The following is a 19,812-nucleotide window of genomic DNA, read 5'->3' on the forward strand; positions in this document are numbered from 1 at the left end:
CCTTCCCCATCTCAGGGCGCACACTCTAACCACTAGGCCACTGACTCCAAATAGATAACAGTAATTTCACCCGTTTGCTCGTTTATCCATCCATCCATCTTCAACCGCTTATCCGGAACCGGGTCACGGGGACAACAGCTCCAGCAGAGAACCCCAGACTTCCCTCTCCAGAGCAACATTAGCAACTTCCTCCTGGGGGATCCCCAAGCGTTCCCAGGCCAGAGAGGAGATGTAATCCCCCCCCCCGCCCAATCTGGTCATTGGCCTGCCGCGGGGTCTCCTCCCAGTGGGACGTGCAAGGAGGACCTCCCTAGGGAGACGCTGGTGAGGCATCCGCACGAGATGCCCCAACCACCTAAGCTGGCTCCTTTCCAAGCGAAGGAGCAGCGGCTCTACTCCGAGTCTGTCTCGGGTGACTGCACTTCTCACCCTATCTCTAAGGGAGATGCCAGCCTCCCTTTGAAGGAAACTCATTTCGGCCGAGATCTTGTTCTTTCGGTCATGACCCACTCTTCATGACCGAAGGTGAGAGTAGGAATGTAGATAGCTCGGTAGACCGAGAGCTTTGCCTTCTGGCTCAGCTCTTTTAGTCCACTTTTTATGGGATTTATTAAAGGCGTTTTTAAAATGGCACCCGGGCCGACAACATTGATCTCAATCAATCAATCAAAGTTTATTTATATAGCCCTTAATCACAAGTGTCTCAAAGGGCTGCACAGGCCACAACGACATCCTGGGCTCAGATCCCACATCAGGGCAAGAAAAAAACTCAACCCCCCCGGGCGACCGGTGCAATGGTTGTGGAGTGGTTCTCGGTGTTCACATGCAATAAAACTAAAGTTAACTTTAACTTTTAACTTTAACTTAACAATGAAACTCTGTGTTTATTTTGCCACGTGAATGACGTCCAGTTCTTCTCCGATCCGCAGTCGAGGGTGACGCCGGAGGGGGAGTTCCTTCCACTGGACAACCTGGACATCAATGTTGGTTTTGACACTGGCACTGACCGCATCTTCTTGGTGTCGCCGGTCACGATTGTCCACGAGATCGACGACCAGTCTCCTTTCTTCGAGATGGACCGCAAGACCCTGGAAAGCGACAGCGGGCTGGAGGTGGTGGTGATACTGGAGGGAATGGTGGAGGCCACGGCCATGACCACGCAGTGCCGAAGCTCCTATCTGGCATCCGAAATCCAGTGGGGTTATCGTTTTGAACCCGTGCTCTTCGAGAAGAGGGACCGCTACGAGGTGAGCCTCTATTCTTTCAAGTCTCACACCCCAGCAAGCATGGTTCATCTTTTCAAGGGACATGCTGGCTATACCTCAGAGCTGGGATGCCCGGTTTTGGCCCGAGGTGTCACTTGGTAGCCACCCCAGGCTGGCTACCAAATTTGATACATATTCATACTGACCTCTTTCAAGCTGCAAAATCATTGATGGTCAGTAGAGTCAAGTCTACGAAAAAGTTGTGACTTTTCCACGGTCTATAGCAGGGATGGGCAAACTACGGCCCGTTGGTCTTTTTAACCTGGCCCGCCAAATATTAGAACAAAATTATACAAAGATCTGTTTTGAGAATTGCCACAACAAAACTGATACTGGACTTTAACGCATTGGCAAAAAAGGACCCTGCGCCCACTGAAAGGGTGAACCCTGTAATACCATTTTTGGGTTTCCTTGAGGTCCTGATATGATCTTCCCATGTTTGGGAAGTCTACTGTTACAGATAAGATCTGCTTTCAAATGCATCATGTGTCAAATTTCAAAAGCCAACGTGGCCCTTGAGCCAAAAAGTTTGCCCACCCCTGGACTATAGAGAAGGATAATCTCAGTCACCACAGGTCACCCGCGTCCTGTCATGTAAACAACATCTGGGAATGGCCAAAATCTGCAGAAAATTACCTTTCTGAATGTCTTTCTCAGGACCTGTCATTTCAGGCGGTCACCCTCACCTGTCCCTGATTGGAAATCTGGACTCACCTGTTCCACGTTGCCAATCAGGCTCCTTTATATCAATCAATCAGCCCTTAATCACAAGTGTCTCAAAGGGCTGCAGAACCACATCCTGGGCTCAAATCCCACATCAGGGCAAGAAAAAATTCAACCCAATGGGATGACAATGAGAAACCTTGGAGGGGACCGCATATGTGGGGACCCCCCCACTCTCGTCTTAGTATTATATTTGTCACATCGAGTCTTGGATTTAGTTTGGTCAGATCTAGTCTTAGACTTGGATTGGTCACATCCAGTCTTAGACTTAGATTGGTCAGCTCTAGTCTTAGTATTAGATTGGTCAGCTCTAGTCTTAGTATTAGATTGGTCAGCTCTAGTCTTAGTATTAGATTGGTCAGCTCTAGTCTTAGTATTAGATTGGTCACATCTAGTATCACATTTAGATTGGTCACATCTAGTGTTAGACTTAGATTGGTCACATCTAGTCTTAGACTTACAGTACATTGGTCACATCTTGTCTTAGACTTAGATTGTTCAGTACTAGTCTTAGATTGGTCACATATAGTCTTAGACTTAGATTGGTCAGCTCTGGTCGTAGATAGGTCAGATCCAGTCTTAGACTTAGATTGGTCCGCTCGAGTCTTAGACGTAGATTGGTCACATCTAGTCTTAGACTTAGATTGGCCAGATCTGGTCTTAGACTTAGATTGGTCACATCTAGTCTTAGACTTAGATTGGTCAGATCCAGTCTTAGACTTAGATTGGTCAGATCCAGTCTTAGACTTAGATTGGTCACATCTAGTCTTAGACTTAGATTGGTCACATCTAGTCTTAGACTGGTCAGATCTAGTCTGAGACTTAGATTGTTCACATCTAGTCTTAGACTTAGATTGGTCACATCTAGTCTTAGACTTACATTGGTCACATCTAGTCTTGGACTTAAATTGGTTAGATCTCGTCTGAGACTTAGATTGTTCACATCTAGTCTTAGACTTAGATTGGTCACATCTAGTCTTAGACAGATTGGTCACATCTAGTCTTAGACTAAGATTGTTCAGCTCTAGTCTTAGCTTGGTCACATCTAGTCTCAGACTTAGATTGGTCAGCTATGGTCTTAGATAGGTCAGATCCAGTCTTAGAATTAGATTGCTCAAATCTAGTCTTGGCTTAGATTGGTCACATCTAGTTTTAGACTTAAATTGCTCACATCTAGTATTAGACTTAAATTGTTCACACCTAGTCTTAGACTGGTCACATCTAGTCTTAGACTTAGATTGGTCATATCTAGTCTTAGACTTAGATTGGTCACATCTAGTCTTGGACTTACATTGGTCACATCTAGTCTTAGACTTAGATTGGTCACATTTAGTCTTAGATTGGTCACATCTAGTCTGAGACTTAGATTGGTCACATCTAGTCTGAGACTTAGATTTGTCACATCTAGTCTTAGACTTAGATTGCTCACACCTAGTCTTAGACTTAGATTGTTCACATCCAGTCTTAGACTTAGATTGTTCACATCCAGTCTTAGACTTAGATTGTTCACATCCAGTCTTAGACTTAGATTGGTCACATCTAGTCTGAGACTTAGTTTGGTCAGATCTAGTCTGAGACTTCGTTTGGTCAGATCTAGTCTGAGACTTAGTTTGGTCAGATCTAGTCTTAGACTTAGTTTGGTCACATCTAGTCTCAGACTTAGATTGTTCATATCTAGTCTCAGACTTAGATTGGTCACATCTAGGGATGATACTCGAAACCGGTTTTCCCGGTTGTTCGATAAGAAAAGAACCGAGTCCTCAGACTCGAATCCCTTTTTAAGAACCGGTACCCGTTATCGAGACCACTATAGTAAAGGAAAAGAGTCGATTCTTTATTCGAATCCTGTCCCGACCAGAAATGCCTCGTGAGACATCACAAGAAATGACGTCACGTAGCTCAGTCATTAGGCGCAGATAGCAAAAGCAGGAAAACAATGGACCGGAAAAAGCGCTCCAAGGTGTAATAAAGTTCAAAACAAAAGGTATAATCCAATGAATAACTTTACTGAGAGATTTGAGCAGGGTAAAACACATGACCAACACTTTTATGACCAACCGGAAACATAGCAACCAGGCTAGCAACGCACCTCCTTTACGGCAGCTGTCGCAACGTTCTTAAAGCAACCGCAGCACATACATATATATACAACATATCTCCCTTTTTGAACTTTTGTTTTGCTTTCCTTGTAAACAAAACAAAATCACACTGTATATGTGTTGTTTGTCTAATTATAAATAATGCAGACGAGGCTGAGTTCTTGACGTTTACTTTCACAGCGTGCTCATAACCTCATTCTTAGCTGCTGGGTGGCGACTGCAACAACACTTTTCCAGGCTACCGCGCATGCGCGTCACTCCCGTTGCATGCTGGGTAGTGTAGTTGTTATATTCCCTAGCTCATAACATCACATCTTTCCCCCTATGAAGAAATAATGTTAACTCAATAAAGTGTATTTCTTTTTTTAGCTTTAACTTTTCATTTTTTAGCATTGTAACCACATTTGCAAACAACTTTTCTCTTCATAGAATTTTCTTTCAATAAAGAAATAAAGTGCAAAAATGTCAAAGCATCATAACAAACAGTTATGTCAAATAGCAGCAGAAGTGCACTTTTTGGAGAGCTGTATTATTTTCAGTTTTGTGCCCAAGTGACTGATTTTATTTAACACTGTATTATTATTTATACACCTATAGTGATCACAGAGACAGCTTGTTTTTGTGTTACTGTATATATTTGTTTTTCTGAAAAATCCCACTTAATTTACTTTGGGTAACAACAGTCAATATTTATTTATTTTATTTTATTTTTTTTAGGGGGGTAACAGTCAATATTTATTTATTTATTAGATTTTATTTTTTTCTTATATAATAAAAGTGAGCTTTTGTTAAACCAAATATTGTGTTTTTTTCCATATACAACAACCTACCTGGACTCCATAAGAGAATCGATAAGAGAATCGATAAGGAATCGGTTCGATAAGAGGATTCGATAATAGGCTCAAACTCGATCATGTCTTATCAAACATCATCCCTAGTCACATCTAATCTTCGATTTAGATTGCTCACATCTAGTCTTCGACTTGGATTGGTCACATCTAGTCTTAGACTTAGATTGCTCACATCTAGTCTTAGACTTGGATTGGTCACATCTAGGCTTATATTTGGATTGGTCATGTGTAGTCTTAGAATTAGATTGGTCAGATCCAGTCTTAGACTTAGATTAGTCAGACCCAGTCTTAGACTTAGATTAGTCAGATCCAGTCTTAGACTTAGATTGGTCACATCTAGTCTTAGACTTCGATTGGTCACATCTAGTCTTAGACTTAGATTGGTCAGACCCAGTTTTAGACTTAAATTGGTCACATCTAGTCTGAGACTTAGATTGGTCACATCTAGTCTTGGACTTAGATTGGTCACATCTAGTCTTAGACTTTGATTGGTCACATTTAGTCTTAGACTTGGATTAGTCAGCTCTGGTCTAAGACTTAAAACACTTACATCATGTGTTGTCATCATTATAACACTTATATAAGACTTTTAAAGTTAGTTTGATAGTAGGCTAATACAGCTAATTGTGACAGTTTGACACCCCCTGTCACCGTTTGCCCTTAAACTTCCTCTCAAAGCGTGCACATTTGTAAGGAAGCTCAACTTAGACAAACTACAAACGTTCAATCTTGTTAGTCAGTAAAAAGCATCTTTTTGAGTCAGTAAAAAGCATGCACTCAAACAAATGACAACCTGTCACTCACCATGGCTGTGAAGGGGTGGCGAAAAGAGTCAGGGTGGGGCTGAGGGCTTTATACAGGTGAACACACCTGCCTGGACTAATTAGGCCTAATTTGGGCCCAACCATGGTTGTGAAAAGCTGGGTGTTCCAGAAGGACACTGGACATTTAACCATGGTTGTGAAAAGCTGGGTGTTCCAGAAGGACACTGGACATTTAATCATGGTTGTGAAAAGCTGGGTGTTCCAGAAGGACACTGGACATTTAACCATGGTTGTGAAAAGCTGGGTGTTCCAGAAGGACACTGGACATTTAACCATGGTTGTGAAAAGCTGGGTGTTCCAGAAGGACACTGGACATTTAACCATGGTTGTGAAAAGCTGGGTGTTCCAGAAGGACACTGGACATTTAACCGTGGTTGTGAAAAGCTGGGTGTTCCAGAAGGACACTGGACCTTTAACCGTGGTTGTGAAAAGCTGGGTGTTCCAGAAGGACACTGGACATTTAACCGTGGTTGTGAAAAGCTGGGTGTTCCAGAAGGACACTGGACATTTAACCGTGGTTGTGAAAAGCTGGGTGTTCCAGAAGGACACTGGACATTTAACCGTGGTTGTGAAAAGCTGGGTGTTCCAGAAGGACACTGGACATTTAACCATGGTTGTGAAAAGCTGGGTGTTCCAGAAGGACACTGGACCTTTAACCGTGGTTGTGAAAAGCTGGGTGTTCCAGAAGGACACTGGACATTTAACCGTGGTTGTGAAAAGCTGGGTGTTCCAGAAGGACACTGGACATTTAACCGTGATTGTGAAAAGCTGGGTGTTCCAGAAGGACACTGGACATTTAACCGTGGTTGTGAAAAGCTGGGTGTTCCAGAAGGACACTGGACATTTAACCGTGGTTGTGAAAAGCTGGGTGTTCCAGAAGGACTCTGGACATTTAACCGTGGTTGTGAAAAGCTGGGTGTTCCAGAAGGACACTGGACATTTAACCATGGTTGTGAAAAGCTGGGTGTTCCAGAAGGACACTGGACATTTAACCATGGTTGTGAAAAACTGGGTGTTCCAGAAGGACACTGGACATTTAACCATTGTTGTGAAAAGCTGGGTGTTCCAGAAGGACACTGGACATTTAACCGTGGTTGTGAAAAGCTGGGTGTTCCAGAAGCACACTGGACATTTAACCGTGGTTGTGAAAAGCTGGGTGTTCCAGAAGGACACTGGACATTTAACCTTGGTTGTGAAAAGCTGGGTGTTCCAGAAGGACACTGGACATTTAACCATGGTTGTGAAAAGCTGGGTGTTCCAGAAGGACACTGGACATTTAACCATGGTTGTGAAAAGCTGGGTGTTCCAGAAGGACACTGGACATTTAACCGTGGTTGTGAAAAGCTGGGTGTTCCAGAAGGACACTGGACATTTAACCTTGGTTGTGAAAAGCTGGGTGTTCCAGGAGGACACTGGACATTTAACCGTGGTTGTGAAAAGCTGGGTGTTCCAGAAGGACACTGGACATTTAACCGTGGTTGTGAAAAGCTGGGTGTTCCAGAAGGACTCTGGACATTTAACCATGGTTGTGAAGAGCTGGGTGTTCCAGAAGGACACTGGACGTTTAAAAGTGATGTTATCCAAGCCTGAATACAAAAATGACTGATCTGCACATGCAAAAGTACTATGAATACTTTTAGACGTGTGATGGTTATTTATGGTGTATTTTACAAAAGAATGGCATTCTTAATTCCCCCTGTCAAATTGGTCCCAGCTAGTGGGCGGAGCTATGGGCTATTTCAGTTGGAAAATGCCATTTTCCTGCCAGTCTGCTGTGTTTCACTGGCAGAGGAGGTTCTGTCCTGCCAGTCTGCTGTGTGTCAGTGGCAGAGGAGGTTCTGTCCTGCCAGTCTGCTGTGTGTCAGTGCCAGAGGAGGTTCTGTCCTGCCAGTCTGCTGTGTGTCAGTGGCAGAGGAGGTTCTGTCCTGCCAGTCTGCTGTGTGTCACTGGCAGGGGAGGTTCTGTCCTGCCAGTCTGCTGTGTGTCAGTGGCAGAGGAGGTTCTGTTCTGCCAGTCTGCTGTGTGTCAGTGCCAGAGGTTCTGTCCTGCCAGTCTGCTGTGTGTCAGTGCCAGAGGAGGTTCTGTCCTGCCAGTCTGCTGTGTGTCAGTGCCAGAGGAGGTTCTGTCCTGCCAGTCTGCTGTGTGTCAGTGCCAGAGGAGGTTCTGTCCTGCCAGTCTGCTGTGTGTCAGTGCCAGAGGAGGTTCTGTCCTGCCAGTCTGCTGTGTGTCACTGGCAGAGGAGGTTCTGTCCTGCCAGTCTGCTGTGTGTCAGTGCCAGAGGAGGTTCTGTCCTGCCAGTCTGCTGTGTGTCAGTGCCAGAGGAGGTTCTGTCCTGCCAGTCTGCTGTGTGTCAGTGCCAGAGGAGGTTCTGTCCTGCCAGTCTGCTGTGTGTCAGTGCCAGAGGAGGTTCTTGCTGAGCAGGAGTTCAGGTCTCCATGCATCAAACATCTACTGAGTGATTATGTTGTGTTGTAACCACTTAAATGACTTTTGTTGATTGCTAATTGCTTTTGCTCAATCTGTTTTGATTATTTAATTATTTACTTTGACATATTTGATTATTGACCTTTGATTGTGACTACTAGTATTTTGTTATAATGGAGGATTTACCTTTTGATTAGTTTTGATATGCTTATTTTGATGAATAATTTAGGCCTATTTAAAGGCCTACTGAAATGATTTTTTTTTATTTAAACGGGGATAGCAGATCCATTCTATGTGTCATACTTGATCATTTTGCGATATTGCCATATTTTTGCTGGAAGGATTTAGTAGAGAAAATCGACGATAAAGTTCACAACTTTTGCTCACTGATAAAAAAAACCTTGCCCCTACCGGAAGTAGCGTGACGTCACAAGCGGTAGTGCTGCTCATAATTCCCCGTTGTTTACAATGGAGCGAGAGATATTAGGAGCAAGAAAGTGACGATTACCCCATTAATTTGAGCGAGGATGAACAATTCGTGGATGAGGCACATTAGAGTGAAGAACTAGAGGCAGTGATGGACGTATCTTTTTTCGCTCTGACCGTAACTTAGGTACAAGCTGGTTCATTGGATTCCACACTCTCCTTTTTCTATTGTGGATCACGGATTTGTATTTTAAACCACCTCGGATACTATATCCTCTTGAAAATGAGAGTCGAGCACGCGAAATGGACATTCTGTTAGGGTTTGGTGAGGTGGATCCCAAGGATGCAGAGACGAATTTGTGTTTACAATTGTTCTTCCTTTTATTAGGCGGAAGCACAAGGTAGCAAAACAAAGGCGATGGTGGAAAACACAAAACACACCATGTAAAGAACTACTGAGAGGGAAAAAACACACAAAACTAAAAGCGCTAGACAAGGCTAGGAAAACTATACTTCATGAAAGAAGTAAATAGACTGGATACAAAATAAAACGCTAGACAAGGCTAGGAATAATACGGGCCAACCTGAGATGAAAAGCACACGATGAACTAGTGAGTTCTTTTGGCACGACCAACAGGTTGCAAGCAATGGCAAAGTTCCGGCGCTCACCGGTTGTCAGCAGCCTGGTTAAATAAGCTGTTTCTAATTACTGTCAGGTGTGTGCTGCTGCCTAGCGTCAGCTGCACTCCATACTGTGAACGAGAGAGAGAGTGAACATGGAGTGCAGACAACAGAAATAGGCAAGGACATTTACAGATTACCACAGTACCCCCCCCTCAACGGACGCCTCCTGGCGACCTACCTGGCTTGTCTGGGAATCGAACGTAAAAGTCCTTGATCAAGTCCTTGTCAATTATAAGCGATCTAGAGATCCATGACCGTTCCTCTGGGCCGTACCCCTCCCAGTCCACCAGGTATTGGAAACCCCTTCCCCTTCTTCTCACATCCAAGATGGTGTTTACAGTAAATGCTGGGTGACCATCCACCAGCCTGGGTGGAGGAGGCGGTACCTCCGGAGGACTGAGCGGGCTGGATGAGACAGGCTTGATGCGGGACACGTGAAAAACAGGATGGCACTTGAGAGATCTAGGGAGATGGAGCTTGACTGCAACACGATTGATGATCTTGGCAATGGGGAATGGTCCAATGAACCTGGGAGCCAGTTTCCTAGATTCGGTGGCCAATGGTAGGTCCCGAGACGATAACCAGACCTTCTGTCCCAACAGGTAGTGTGGGGCTGGTGTGCGATGGCGGTTGGCTAAGAGTTGATTCCTGGCCGATGTTCTTCTTAACGCCGCCCTGGTGTTGCGCCAAGCCTGGTGAGCCCGATGTAGGTGTGCAGTAACAGATGGGACGTCGGCACTGGGTTGGGTAGAAGGAAAAACTGGTGGTTGGAACCCATAGGCGACGTGAAATGGAGACAGGCCGGTGGCGGAGCTAATGAGGGAATTGTGAGCGTATTCGATCCATGGGAGATTCTCAGACCAGGTCGAAGGTTGCTGATGACAAGTGCACCGGATGGCTGCCTCCAGGTCTTGGTTGGTCCGCTCGGTCTGTCCATTGCTCTGAGGGTGGTAGCCGGAGGACAGGCTAGGGGAGGCCCCCAGAGATTTGCAGAATGCCCTCCAGACGGCCGAGGAAAACTGTGGTCCTCTGTCGGATACCACATCAGTGGGGATGCCGTGCAGCCGGAAAACGTGGAGCACTAATAATTGGGCAGTTTCAAGAGCTGACGGCAGCTTGGGGAGGGCCACGAAGTGGGCCATCTTCGAGAACCGGTCCACAATGGTCAAGACAGTGTCATTACCCTCGGAGGGGGGTAGTCCTGTGACAAAGTCCACAGCTATGTGTGACCACGGGCGGGAGGGGATGGGTAATGGGTGTAACAGTCCTGCTGGAGCCTGGTGGGATGCCTTGTTCCGGGCGCAGATCCGACATGCTGCCACAAACGCCTTCGTATCTGCCAGAATGGATGGCCACCAAAAACGCTGGGAGAGGACAAAACTGGTGCGACGAATACCTGGATGGCAAGCGATCTTCGACCCATGTGCCCAATCCAGAACGCTGGAGCGGAGCCGAGGAGCCACAAACAACCGGCCTGGTGGGCAGCCCCGAGGAGATGTGTCCGACTTCAGGGCCTCCAAGACTTGCCGCTCGATGTCCCACTGGAGTCCCCCAATGACGTGGGTATGGGGAACAATTGGTTCATGTGAAGAATTCTCAAAGGATGAAGAGTAGACACGGGACAGGGCATCGGGCTTCCCATTCTGAGAACCAGGTCGGAAAGTGATGATAAAGTTAAAACGGGTCAGAAATAGTTGCCACCTGGCCTGGCGGGGGTTCAGTCTCTGTGCGGTCCTTAAGTAGGACAGGTTCTTGTGGTCTGTGTAGATGATGAATGGTTGCTCCGCCCCTTCCAGCCAATGTCTCCACTCCTGAAGGGCCAAAATGACCGCCAGAAGCTCCCTGTTGCCAATGTCATAATTTCTCTCAGCAGGGGATAGGCGACGAGAGAAGAAAGCACAGGGGTGCAACTTCTGGTCGGTGGTAGATTTCTGGGAGAGTACGGCCCCTACACCTGAATCAGAAGCGTCCACCTCAACAAAAAATTGGAGAGAACGGTCAGGGTAACACAGAACAGGGGCAGAAGTAAACAACCTTTTCAGCCTCAAGAACGCGGAATTGGCTTCGGGTGTCCATTCAAACGGAACCTTAGTAGAGGTTAGCCTCGTAAGTGGCTCAGCGACGCGACTAAAATTACGAATAAATCGCCTATAAAAATTAGAGAAGCCCAAGAATCTCTGAAGGTGCTTCTTGGAAACCGGAGTGGGCCAATCTACTACTGCTTCTACCTTAGCGGGATCCGGTCTGAGTCTACCCTCCTCAATGATAAAACCTAAGAATGGAATGGAGGATGAGTGAAACTCGCATTTTTCCGCCTTGACGAACAGTTTGTTCTCGAGCAATCGTTGAAGGACTAACCGAACCTGCTGCACATGTTCGTCAAATGTAGATGAATAAATTAATATATCGTCCAAGTAAACAAAGAGAAAACGACCTGTCATGTCCCGAAAAATGTCATTAATGAAACCCTGAAAAACGCCAGGTGCATTAGTAAGTCCAAAAGGCATGACAAGATACTCAAAATGTCCGAGAGGAGTGTTGAATGCGGTCTTCCATTCATCCCCCTCTCGGATGCGAACAAGATGGTAAGCGTTACGTAGATCGAGTTTAGTAAAAAACCTCGCTGATTGTAATGGAGTAAAAGCTGAATCAAGGAGTGGTAGAGGATACTTATTCTTGATAGTAATCTGATTAAGAGTGCGGTAGTCTATACAAGGCCGTAGGGACTTGTCCTTCTTTTCGACAAAAAAAAATCCAGCGGCTACAGGTGCGGTCGAAGGGCGAATGAGGCCGGCAGCTATAGATGTGTTTATGTATTCTTCTAGTGCTTTGAGTTCGGTGTTAGACACCTTGTACATACGGGTCGATGGTAACGCCGCCCCGGCTAGCAAATCAATGCCACAATCGTAGGGTCGGTGGGGGGGAAGTGAGAGTGCTCTATCCTTGCTAAACACCGCCCTTAAGTCATGGTAGTGCTTGGGCACGTTTGTCAAGTCTATGTTCTCTATAACAGCGGTGGGTGGCGGTGTACGAGATCCTGCTGCGGAACGAAGACAATGTGTGTGGCAGGTTACACTCCAATTAATAATGGCCGAACGAGGCCAGTCTATGTGCGGGTTATGCTTATGTAACCAGGTTAACCCTAGAATGACGGGCGCGGACCGTGATGGCACAACAAGAAAAATTATTTTCTCACAATGATTTCCAGACAAGCGCAGGTTGAGTGGGAGTGTCTGGTGGGTTATGCTGGCTAATAGGCGCCCATCAAGAGAATACACCCTCTTGGGCACAATTAGTTTGACAACAGGAATCTTATAGAGTCTCATGAATTCAAAATCCAAAAAATTATCATCTGCTCCTGAGTCAATGAGAGCGCAAATGTCTATTTGTTGGTTAGACCAAGAAAGAGTACCTTTTAGCTGCATTCTGCCTGCGGCCAACGAAGGAGAACGACGACCTCTGGTGGACGTGTCCTCTGGCGAGTGAGGGCGCACTCGTGGCCGTGCCGCGGGGCGCGGCAGTTCTTTGCAGCGGGAGATGAGATGATCAGCGGCCCCACAGTATAGGCAGAGTTGGAGGTGAACGCGACGTTCCCTCTCGGCGGCGGTGAGTCGGTGGCCTCCCAGTTGCATCGGCTCATCTATCTGCCATGAAGGGGAGGTGTCTTCGAGTTGCTCCGTCTTGCAGATGGCAGGTCTAGCAGGCGCTGATTGGCTGCAAGGTGGGGCTTGTCTTCCTAGTCGATCCCTCCTCTCCTCCAATAGGCGGAAGTCGATTTGCACCGCCAGCTCGATGAGATCATCCAGATTCGTCGGGAGTGACAGCGGGATCATCATGTGACGAATCTCGTCCGCGAGACCCAGGAAGAAAGCGTCCAACAGCGCTGAGGGACCCCAGTCACAATCGGCCGCCATGGTGCGGAACTCGATCGCGTAATCCGCGACCCGTCGTGAACCCTGTTGCAGCCGGAAAAGGGATCTCGCTGCCTCTCTACCTGGGAGTCGTCGTTGGAAGATTTGCTTCAAGGATTTGGAAAAGTTCGCGTATGTGGAGCTGGAGGTGGTCTGACGGTTCCATTCTGCAGTCGCCCAGGTGCCAGCACGGCCAGACAGGTGAGAGATCACAAACGCTACTTTAGCCCGCTCAGAGGTGAAAGCGGAAGCGTTTAGCTCAAAATGAAGTTCACACTGCGTCAAGAATTGTCTTACGTCTTCCTTTTCCCCGGAAAAACGTTCGGGTCGGGAAAGCCGTATGTTGCTAGTACTAGCGGGTTGTGTAGGTTGGGTGGATGCCTGGTCAGGCACGGTGGTCGAGGTGGGTACGACGGTGGCTAACAGCATGTTGATTCGCTCCAACATGGCGTCTTGACGCTCCGACATCCCCTGTAGACCTCGGCTCAGGTGGTCAAGCTGGTCCCCCTGCTGGTTGATCCTTTGAGCCTGGCCTTGCAATGCTCTTTTCCAGGGGTCTGTCTCTGCGGGTTCCATAGTCTGGCCGGAACTTTCTGTTAGGGTTTGGTGAGGTGGATCCCAAGGATGCAGAGACGAATTTGTGTTTACAATTGTTCTTCCTTTTATTAGGCGGAAGCACAAGGTAGCAAAACAAAGGCGATGGTGGAAAACACAAAACACACCATGTAAAGAACTACTGAGAGGGAAAAAACACACAAAACTAAAAGCGCTAGACAAGGCTAGGAAAACTATACTTCATGAAAGAAGTAAATAGACTGGATACAAAATAAAACGCTAGACAAGGCTAGGAATAATACGGGCCAACCTGAGATGAAAAGCACACGATGAACTAGTGAGTTCTTTTGGCACGACCAACAGGTTGCAAGCAATGGCAAAGTTCCGGCGCTCACCGGTTGTCAGCAGCCTGGTTAAATAAGCTGTTTCTAATTACTGTCAGGTGTGTGCTGCTGCCTAGCGTCAGCTGCACTCCATACTGTGAACGAGAGAGAGAGTGAACATGGAGTGCAGACAACAGAAATAGGCAAGGACATTTACAGATTACCACACATTCAAAGTGACTTTTATCTCCACGACAATACATCGGTGACGCACTTAGCTACTGAGCTAACGTGGTAGCATCGTTCTCAAATGCAGATAGAAACAAAAGGACTGGAAGGATAGACAGAAGATCAACAATACTATTAAACCATGTACATGTAACTACACGGCTACATCAACAGCCGTGCTCACCTGCGTTCCAGCGATCGGCGGCGCGACGAAGGACTTCACCCATCATCGACGAAGCTCTTAGCATGAGCTAACGTGATAGCATCTGTCTCAAATGCAGATAGAAACAAAATAAATAAATCCTTGACTGGAAGGATAGACAGAAGATCAACAATACTACTATCAGGAGACACCGAACCAAACACTGGACATGTAAATACATGGTTAATGTGTATTCGACGCCTAGCAATGCTGTTGCTAACGACGCTAACTTAACAACGGGACCTCGTCAGAGCTATGATAAAAACATTAGCGCTCCACCTACACCAGCCAGCCCTCCTCAGCTCATCAACACCCGTGCTCACCTGCGTTCCAGCGTTTGACGACGCGGTCGCCGCCCCGGAGACGTAGGAAGTCAAGGTGAGTTCGCCGCTGTCGCGTCTGCTATCCAAGTCAAAGTCCTCCTTGTTGTGTTACTGCAGCCATCCGCTAATACACCGATCCCACCTACAACGTCCTTCTTTGCAGCCTCCATTGTTCATTAAACAAATTGCAAAAGATTCACCAACACAGATGTTCAGAATACTGTGGAATTTTGTCGAAGAAAACAGAGCTCTGTGTATTGTGTCCAATATGGTCCAAACACTTCCGTGGATCTCTCGACGTCACGCGCATACGTCATCCTCCAAAGGCGTTTTGAACCGGAAGTTTAGCGGGAAATTTAAAATTGCACTTTATAAGATAACCCGGCCGTATTGGCATGTGTTGCAATGTTAAGATTTCATCATTGATATATAAACTATCAGACTGCGTGGTCGCTAGTAGTGGCTTTCAGTAGGCCTTTAAAGGCCTACTGAAAGCCACTACTACCGAAAGCCACTACTACCGACCACGCAGTCTGATAGTTTATATATCAATGATGAAATCTTAACATTGCAACACATGCCAATACGGCCGGGTTAACTTATAAAGTGCAATTTTAAATTTCCCGCGAAACTTCCGGCTGAAACATCGCGGTATGATGACGTATGCGCGTGACGAAGTCCGAGTAACGGAAGTTATGGTACCCCGTAGAATCCTATACAAAAAGCTCTGTTTTCATTTCATAATTCCACAGTATTCTGGACATATTTTGCAATTTTTTTAATGAACAATGAAGCCTGCAAAGAAGTCAGTGTATTAGCAGCGGACTACAGCAACACAACCAGGAGGACTTTGTTGGAGCGCTAGCCGCGCTAGCCGCGCTAGCCGCCGACCTCACCTTGACTTCCTACGTCTCCGGGCCGCCAAACGCATCGGGTGAAGTCCTTCGTCCTTCTGCCGATCGCTGGAACGCAGGTGAGCACGGGTGTTGATGAGCAAATGAGGGCTGGCTGGCGTAGGTGGAGAGCTAATGTTTTTAGCATAGCTCTGTGCAGTCCGGTTGCTAAGTTAGCTTCAATGGCGTTGTTAGCACAGCATTGTTAACCTTCGCCAGCCTGGAAAGCATTAACCGTGTATTTACATGTCCACGGTTTAATAGTATTGTTGATTTTCTATCCATCCTTCCAGTCAGGGGTTTATTTCTTTTGTTTCTATATGCAGTTAAAGCAAGATGCTATCACGTTAGCTCGTAGCTAAAGCATTTCGCCGATGTATTGTCGTGGAGATAAAAGGCACTGAATGTCCATTTCGCGTTCTCGACTCTCATTTTCAAGAGGATATAGTATCCGAGGTGGTTTAAAACACAAATCTGTGATCTACAATAGAAAAAGGAGAGTGTGGAATCCAATGAGCCAGCTTGTACCTAAGTTACGGTCAGAGCGAAAAAAGATACGTCCATCGCTGCCTCTCAAGTCCTTCACTGTAACGTTCCTCATCTACGAATCTTTCATCCTCGCTCAAATTAATGGGGTAATCATCACTTTCTCGGTCCGAATCTCTCTCGCTCCATTGTAAACAACGGGGAATTGTGAGGAATACTAGCTCCTGTGACGTCACGCTTCTTCCGGTACAGGCAAGGCTTTTTTTTTTATCAGCGAGCAAAAGTTGCGAACTTTATCGTCGATTTTCTCTACTAAATCCTTTCAACAAAAATATGGCAATATCGCGAAATGATCAAGTATGACACATAGAATGGATCTGCTATTCCCGTTTAAATTTAAAAAAATCATTTCAGTAGGCCTTTAACGCTTGCGACTTTGAAATGGATGTAAAATATAAATGTACTATATATAACAGGGGTCACCAACGCGGTGCCCGCAGGCACCAGGTAGCCCGTAAGGACCAGATGAGTGAGCCCGCTGGCCTGTTCTAAAAATAGCTCAAATAGCAGCGCTTACCAGTGAGCTGCCTCTATTTTTTAAATGTTATTTATTTACTAGCAAGCTGGTCTCACTTTGCCCGACATTTTTAATTCTAAGAGAGACAAAATTTAAATAGAATTTGAAAATCCAAAAAAATATTTTAAAGACTTGGTCTTCACTTGTTTAAATAAATTCATAAATTTTTTTACTTTGCTTCTTATAACTTTCAGAAAGACAATTTTAGAGAAAAAATACAACCTTAAAAATGATTTTAGGATTTTTAAACACGTATACCTTTTTACCTTTTAAATTCCTTCCTCTTATTTCCTGACAATTTAAATCAATGTTCAAGTAAAAAAAAAAGTTTTATTGTAAAGAATAATAAATACATTTTAATTTAATTCTTCATTTTAGCTTCTGTTTTTTCGACGAACAATATTTGTGAAATATTTCTTCAAACTTATGATTAAAATTCAAAAAAATTATTCTGGCAAATCTAGAAAATCTGTAGAATCAAATTTAAATCTTATTTCAAAGTCTTTTGAATTTCTTTTAAAATTTTTGTTCTGGAAAATCTAGAAGAAATAATGATTTGTCTTTGTTAGAAATATAGCTTGGTCCAATTTGTTATATATTCTAACAAAGTGCAGATTGGATTTTAACCTATTTAAAACATGTCATCCAAATTCTAAAATTAATCTTAATCAGGAAAAATTACTAATGATGTTCCATAAATTATTTTTTTTATTTTTTCAAAAAGATTCGAATTAGATAGTTTTTCTCTTCTTTTTTTCGGTTGAATTTTGAATTTTAAAGAGTCGAAATTGAAGATAAACTATGTTTCAAAATTTAATTGTCATTTTTTTCATGTTTTCTCCTCTTTTAAACCGTTCAATTAAGTGTAAATATGATTAATTATTAATAATAACATAGACTTAAAGGTAAATTGAGCAAATTGGCTATTTCTGGCAATTTATTTAAGTGTGTATCAAACTGGTAGCCCTTCGCATTAATCACTACCCAAGAAGTAGCTCTTGCTTTCAAAAAGATTGGTGACCCCTGATATATAATATACTATACTAATATTGCCTCTTTTTATTACTATTGCAGATTTTGGGTATTTTGTTTCACTTCTTGTTGTTGTTGTTAACCTTTTGACACTTTGGGTTGTAAATAAATGTTTGTAAACTGTTACCAACTGCGTGCTTTGCCATCCTTGGTTTGAAAGTCTGATTTGCAAAGGTTACATTACCTTCACCCGAAGTGTGGTGTGACACTAATATAGAGACTTGCGTCATGTGTTGTCTTCATTATAACACTTACATAAGACTTTTAAAGTCATTTTGATAGTAGGCTAATATAGACACTTACATCATGTGTTTCCTTCATAGTAACACTTATAGAAGACTTTTAAATGTTCTCTTTTTCAACGTTTTGGGTTGCCGACCACTGAACTAGGATCATGTGATCGACGTCATCATTACTGGTGATGATAGTGGTGATGAAAACCACGCCAACGCAGAACTCTGAATACAGCGGTCCGAGTGGCAACTACTGGAATCCACACATACCTACTTGGAGTAGCCTCCTGCTCTAAACAAAAAAAAAGATCCAAGTTGATTTGTTACAGTTTGTCCCTGGCGAAGGTTGCTGAAAACTGTTCTATTCCTCAACCAGGTGGACTACGCGTTCTTCCATCGAACGTACCAGATCCCCGACACACCTTTGTGCAGCGCTAAAGAGCTGACGGAGCTCAAGGTTACCCCAAGCTGGCGCTCGTCCTTCTGCTATGAGAATGAAGTGGCCCCTGAGGCGGAACCCCAACGGGACCCCGAGTGTCCTGCCCCAGGGGCCACCAGACCGGCACAGCATCTCCACTACTAGTGAGGAGCATCCTGGAGGGAAAAGTGCGGTTCGCCTGAGACGTGGTGACCCCCCCCCCCCCCCCCCCCCCCCCCCGTTGTCTGATTGGTCCTGGCAGTCTTGCGCAATCATCAAGTCCCAACCTGGCCCATCAGCACCGCAGCACAGCACACTCTGGTGGCTGCGCCTTGCAACTGCACCCATTCAGACTTTGGTATGCAGCGACCGTTGGCGTCTCCTCACAGGTGCGCCTCAGTACTATGCAGATTTATCAGGACTATTTTCGTGTGGTAAGTATATTTGGCAAGGCATCGATTACATGGAGCTACGAACCTGCAGCAATTTTTGTAGCTTTTTCATGTGATTACTGTCTTTTTGTTGTTATTCTACAAAGCCCAAAAGCAGTGAAGTTGTCACGTTGTGTAAATGGCCAATAAAAAGAGAATACAACAAATCCTTTTCAACTTATATTCAATTGAATAGACTGCAAAGACAAGATACTTAACGTTCAAACTGGTAAACTTTGTTATTTTTTTGCAAATATTAGCTCATTTAGAATTTGATGCCTGCAACATGTTTGAAAAAAGCTGGCACAAGTGGCAAAAAAGAGTGAGAAAGTTGAGGAATGCTCATCAAAGACTTATTTGGAACATCCCACAGGTGAACAGGCTAATTGGGAACAGGTGGGTGCCATGCCCGTATGTGGGCTCTGTACCGAGGATGTCGCTGTGGCTTGTGCAGCCCTTTGAGACACTTGTGATTTAGGGCTATATAAATAAACATTGATTGATTGATTGATGATTGGGTATAAAAGCAGCTTCCATGAAATGCTCAGTGATTCACAAACAAGAACGGGGCGAGGGTCACCACTTTGTCAACAAATGCCTGAGCAAATTGTTTAAGAACAACATTTCTCAACCAGCTATTGCAAGGAATTTAGGGATTTCACCATCCACGCTCCGTAATATCATCAAAAGGTTCAGAGAATCTGGAGAAATCACTTCACGTAATCCATGATATTACGCACCTTGGATCCCTCAGGCGGTACTGCATCAAAAAGCCACATCAGTGTGTAAAGGATATCACCACATGGGCTCAGGAAGACTTCAGAAAACCACCGTCAGTAACTACAGTTGGTCGCTACATCTGTAAGTGCAAGATTCAAGATTGTTTATTGTCATATGCACAGTT

At 44.9% G+C, this 19,812-nt stretch overlaps 1 protein-coding gene across 10 annotated transcripts in view; it reads left to right on the forward strand.

The window, feature by feature from the left end:
* Positions 1-18,693, forward strand: part of kcnj14 (potassium inwardly rectifying channel subfamily J member 14) — a 62,328-nt gene extending 43,635 nt beyond the window's left edge. For all 10 annotated transcript variants that reach the window (XM_062062458.1, XM_062062461.1, XM_062062463.1 and 7 more), the window contains 2 exons: positions 930-1,247; positions 18,436-18,693. In XM_062062458.1, coding sequence (XP_061918442.1) covers positions 930-1,247; positions 18,436-18,642 — 525 coding nt within the window. In that variant the 3' untranslated portion in view covers positions 18,643-18,693. The remainder of the gene's footprint in view (positions 1-929; positions 1,248-18,435) is intronic.
* The last annotated feature ends 1,119 nt before the right edge of the window (positions 18,694-19,812 follow it).

Source organism: Entelurus aequoreus, linkage group LG11 (assembly GCF_033978785.1).
Source record: "Entelurus aequoreus isolate RoL-2023_Sb linkage group LG11, RoL_Eaeq_v1.1, whole genome shotgun sequence".
Lineage (NCBI taxonomy): Eukaryota > Metazoa > Chordata > Actinopteri > Syngnathiformes > Syngnathidae > Entelurus > Entelurus aequoreus.